Raw genomic sequence first — 5282 nt, forward strand, 5'->3', positions numbered from 1 at the left:
TGAACAGGGTTTAAGAGGCTCCCCCATTTGCCTCGCAGCGCCTGGTGTAACTGGAACACTGGCTGTCTTGGTTGTGAGTCGAGTGTGTTAACCATTACACCATGCAATGTGTGAGTGTATGTGTGTGTGTGTGTGTGTGTGTGTGTGTGTGTGTGTGTGTGTGTGTGTGTGTGTGTGTGTGTGTGTGTGTGTGTGTGTGTGTGTGTGTGTGTAGATAGGCATAGTTTCATAACGACCTTGCAAAAAAAAAAAAAAAGTTTGTCTTGCAGTGAAAAATAAGAAGTATATGTATAGATGAGTGATGATAATGATAATAATAATAATGATAATAGTAATAATAATAATAATAATAATAATAATAATGATATTGATGATGATGATGATGATGATGATGACAATGGTGATGACGCCTTGCAGATTCCCGAGGAGTGAGTTGGGTCCGGCGAGTGTTGGACTGTCCTGAGCTACTCTACGGTTCTTACGATCCCAGCAGGCGAGTATTATTTGTGTTCTTATCAGTCTTCCTTGCCTAGAGTAGCCAGATAAGACTTGGTGGCTCGATTAGTCTTCCATTACCCTTCTTTAACGCTTTTTATTCTTACATCTTCTTTGATTTATCTCCTTTCCTCCTTATCATTCACTTCTCATGTTCTTATTCTCTTCTTTTCTTCTATTCCCTCTTCTCACCTCCATTTACTCTTATGCTCCCTTCCTCCTTTTCATTTTTTGTTCCTTGAGGTAATTTTCATACTCATTCCCTCTTTGTTACTCTTAATGTTTTTTTTCTTTCTTGTTCTTTTTCCTTCATGTTTCCTATTTTTCTCCTCTGTTTCATCCACCACGTTCTCTCTCTCAGTTCTGCATAATCAGTTACGTTCTCTTTGTCTCGCTTCTGTATCATCTGTCACGTCCTTTCTGCTTCTCTCATGTATCATCCGTCACGTTTCTTTTGTCAATCTCTTATGTATCATCCGTCACGTTCTCTTTGTCTCTCATGTATCATCCGTTACGTTTCTTTTGTCAATCTCTTATGTATCATCCGTCACGTTCTCTCTGTCTCTCATGTATCATCCGTCACGTTCTCTGTCTTTCTTATGTATCATCTGCATGTCACGTTTCTTCTTATGTATCATCTCATGTTCTCTCTCTGTCTTTCTCTTATGTTTCACTCACCACATTCCTTCAGTATCTCTCTTTGCATCACTCTGCTCCCAAAGCCTTGAGGTACAGTAAGCCCTGATCACCTGGGTTGTGTTGTAACAAGGTCTTTCTCCTCTCCTTACCCACCCACACCTGGAGGTCAGCCATTGATACACCTCATTACCTCTGTTACCTAACGAAGGCAGGTAAGGATAACGAGCTAGACGTTCTTGGTAATGCTTGGCGAGTGTGGTGGTGGTCATGGTGGTGTGAGTGTTGTTGTTGTTGTGCTGGTGGTGGTGAAAGTGACAAAGGAGGTAATGAGTGTGATAATGCTGTTCTTGCTGGTGATTGTGCGGTGATGATACGAGGATTGTGCAATATGTCTAGATAGTTCCGCCATGAATGATGAAATAGTGGTGTTGCTGATAGTGCCGGTAGTGGTGGAAATGATAAGGATATGATGACAGGAGTAATCACAAGTCATCCTCTTCCTCTTCCTCTTCCTCTTCCTTCTCCTGCACATCCTATCCTTTCGTTCTCGCATCCTCCGGTAAGATGGTACATGACTGACGAAATAACACACTGCAACATCCACATTCCTTCAGTGCCTCCACCTGCCCACCTCTCCACCTCTCCTTTCTATCTCCCAGCCTTCGCATTTCCTGTCCTACATCCTAGATTTCATAGTATAGCTCATCACAATTTTAGAGTGTATTTTGTTCTGGTACTGTTTGTTTCTCTTTTATTTGTGTTTGTGGCTATTTCTATGTTCCTCTGATAGTCAAACGTCTTCCTCTCTCTTTTTATTAACATTAATCAACTTTAACGTTCATTTCGCTGTTCACCTTCCCTTATATTCGACCTTCCTAAACACAATTCTTAATATATCACCTTTCTCAGCTTAAAGTCCCTCATGCCTGTACATTACTTAAACAAATTCTCCTTTCATATTCTTCTTCGTAACAGGCATTTCCTAATATATCACTTCTTTCAAGAGTCTTACTGAATTAAACTGACATTCATTGATATTTCCCTTTCCTCAACAAGTTTTCTTCATACACGAATTTTCCTTAAACAGAATCTTCCTTCATATTTTTCTTCACTGATACATCATCTTCCTCACCAAACTTCCTTCGTACACACCTAATATTCTACTCTTCCCAAAACAAACTTCTTTCATGTACCTTTCCTTTTAAGTCTCCCTTCATGTTCTACGCTCCTTAAACTCAATGCGTCGGGCTACACACGCACCTAAAACCCTCACATCACCTTGCCACACCTCAGAAACGCCCGGAACCCTTGCCTTGTGTAACAGTTGGAACGAGGAGGGAAAAACCAGCCGCGCTATTATCAAGTGTTGCAGTACAATGCGTAAAGGCAACTCACTGATGAAATAGTATTGTAGCTTAACCTTCCTTTACCACTGAACTCTTCCCTCCTTCTCGGACACACACCATCTCTCTGACCACTTATTCATTCGTACCCTTCCTTCCCTCACGCGCCCTGTCCTTCGATTTATTCTAGTTATTATTTCCCGCCTCCTGGATGATGTATTACTGGTTTATCCTCTTCACCTTGCGTCTATACCTCCCATTCTCCTCGTCTTCCTGGTCTTTAAACTCCTTCCTGATGGAGATACGTGTTTTTCTGTGTTTATATTCGCTACACTCCTTTTTTACGGTTATAACTAAGTGGAATAATGCAGTTACCTCTATTTTCTTTTCATTAAGTTGATGGAATAATATCCTTGCCCCATTTTTTTTTGCCATAACTGTCATAATGTGCAACTTCCCTTATTACTCACGCCATAACTAAATAAAACATTCTATCCCGTTACAATCACAAATGAAAATGGAATAATCTATTGTAATTTTAAACGACACTGCTTTTCTAATTTTTTTTTTCCACCAACACTCGATCAAATTAACCCCATTTTTTCTTTCTCAACATAACTTTTCTCCTTTCCGGTCATAACTTATACAGAAAATGCTCTTCTCCCAACATCCTCTGAGCTGCTTCTTTAGTTAATATCTCCCATTCCCAACCAGATGTCGCCCGAGGAGGGAGAGACGCCCCCAACAGGCCCACCCGCAGCTGACGGTTCTGGAGATCGTGGAGCCGGAGCCGGGGCGTATTAGCGTACATGAGGACGAGAACGGGGGAGTCTTCGCCATCAGAGTGCCGCACCAGTACAAAGCTGACAAGCCCAAGTGTAAATCCCACGAGATTTACGTCGGTGAACTGGACATGTAAGTTAACAGACTGACCCTTTTCCTACTCCTTGGTATTTTGATATTTGTGGTTTTAAGCCTCCAACATTGAAACCACTGTAGTGAAATGTTTGGATGAAGAGGGAATACAGTCAGTGGTTAATTTCATCGTTCCTATTTTATATAAGTACCTTTTCAAGAACATAAGAAAATGAGGGAAACTGCAAGAAGCTGTCAGACCTATACGTGGCAGTCCCTGTATGAGCAAAGTTACTTAATTCCATCTATCATCCCCATCCTTAAATTTATCTAATCTTCTTTTAAAGTTCCTTATTAGCTTATCACTCAATATTTAGCAAGAAACTGTAGTGCCTCAAAAAAAAAACTTAAAAATAGAGGAAGATGATGGTGAGAAAATTGAACTAACAGTGATTTGGTTAATCAATAGTAAACTAACATTGTGAGGTGTTCCAAAATGCCACAACCAAAGGCACCGTCCTTGGGAAACCAGACGTAGTAGAAGAGAAATGGTGAGCCAGTGAGCATATTAGGTGGTTTGTCTACCGTTCTTCAGCACCACATTTTACAGTGGTGCTTTGGGGTCCGAGGGGTCTCCAAGCGCACGGGTTCGAATCCTGTCCACAGTCCGAGTGTAGGTTGGGGTTCCTCACTCAGGGCAACGGTTTCCTAGTGGATGGGCTTTGAGATAGGAGGTACCCTAAAAAAGTATCCCCTTTAGCCCATAAATTCCCGTGAAAAACCCACATGGTACAAAAAAAAAAAAAGGAGGAGAAATAACAGTAATATCAAAGGAGAGAGAAAGTAAAGATAAAAAAAAAAAAAAATGTCAAAGCAGACTTCCAGAGAATAATCTTATATGAAAGTCAGGAGAGAAAGGAGGAAACCAGAGTCCGCAGTAAGCAACACAATGCAACACAACCACACAGTGAATGACCTCGCCTCACACACTAACAGTATTAACCTCAACCTGTTCTTGTTCCCTCGACTTGACGTGAAGTGCGACTGACTATATAGAGTGACGCTTTCAACCTTACTTTTACCCCGGCCACTCTTGCAGATGCGTCGATGGGGAGGAGCATCTGGTGAAGCCCAAAGTGACGGACAGCAAGCGGGGGCAGGAGAAGCAGAAGGAGGACAAGAAGGAGCCAGTCAAGGTGCTTCAGGTTGGCGAGTACGAGAAGGAAAAGTGCGGCCCTGGGGAGATTTGGGTGCCTGAGGTGGATGCTTGTCTAGATAGAAACCCACCGCCGCCCCTTGAACCTGAGGACAGCCCGCCAAAACGCCAGCGAAGCAAGAAACATGGATATTAGAGAGAGAGAGAGAGAGAGAGAGAGAGAGAGAGAGAGAGAGAGAGAGAGAGAGAGAGAGAGAGGGGGAGAGAGGGAGAAAGGAAGAGGGAGAGGCGAGACGTGTGTTGTTAAAGGAAAGGTATAATAACTTGGTGCAATAATCTAGCGTCCCAACACGATACTTTCTCCTTTCCTTCTTACCGGCAGCCTCTCCCTCTCTCTTTCTCATCTCCACACCTTTTGCCCCAGGCGCTCATTACCATAGAGAGCTGAAGGTGGTGTGCGTGTGTGTGTGTGTGTGTGTGTGTGTGTGTGTGTGTGTGTGTGTGTGTGTGTGTGTGTGTGTGTGTGTGTGTGTGTGTGTGAGGAACAGATGTTAGCTTTATTCTTATTTATTTTCGCCTTGCCCAAATCTGTGTCATAGTGATCGGTTCAAACGTTATGCTACTCGAAAGTCAGCGGTGAGATTAATTGTTATATGTTAGCTTTATTATGTCTTTATTCCCTCTTCTCTGGTTGCCATTCGTTCTATTTTGTCTATGTATATTTTTTTCTCTAGCTTTCTCGTTTAATATTGTATACATATATCCTATTTTTTCCTTCTGTTAGTCTCATCTCA

The 5282-nt window shown here is 42.2% G+C and overlaps 1 protein-coding gene across 1 annotated transcript in view; it reads left to right on the forward strand.

The window, feature by feature from the left end:
- LOC123515457 overlaps window positions 1-4693 on the forward strand; it is a 13487-nt gene extending 8794 nt beyond the window's left edge. Inside the window, exons 2-4 of the mRNA XM_045274040.1 lie at window positions 418-493; window positions 3192-3392; window positions 4432-4693. Of these exons, the coding sequence (XP_045129975.1) occupies window positions 418-493; window positions 3192-3392; window positions 4432-4684 (530 nt within the window). The 3' untranslated portion in view covers window positions 4685-4693. The remainder of the gene's footprint in view (window positions 1-417; window positions 494-3191; window positions 3393-4431) is intronic.
- The last annotated feature ends 589 nt before the right edge of the window (window positions 4694-5282 follow it).

Source organism: Portunus trituberculatus, chromosome 39, assembly GCF_017591435.1.
Source record: "Portunus trituberculatus isolate SZX2019 chromosome 39, ASM1759143v1, whole genome shotgun sequence".
Classification (NCBI taxonomy): domain Eukaryota; kingdom Metazoa; phylum Arthropoda; class Malacostraca; order Decapoda; family Portunidae; genus Portunus; species Portunus trituberculatus.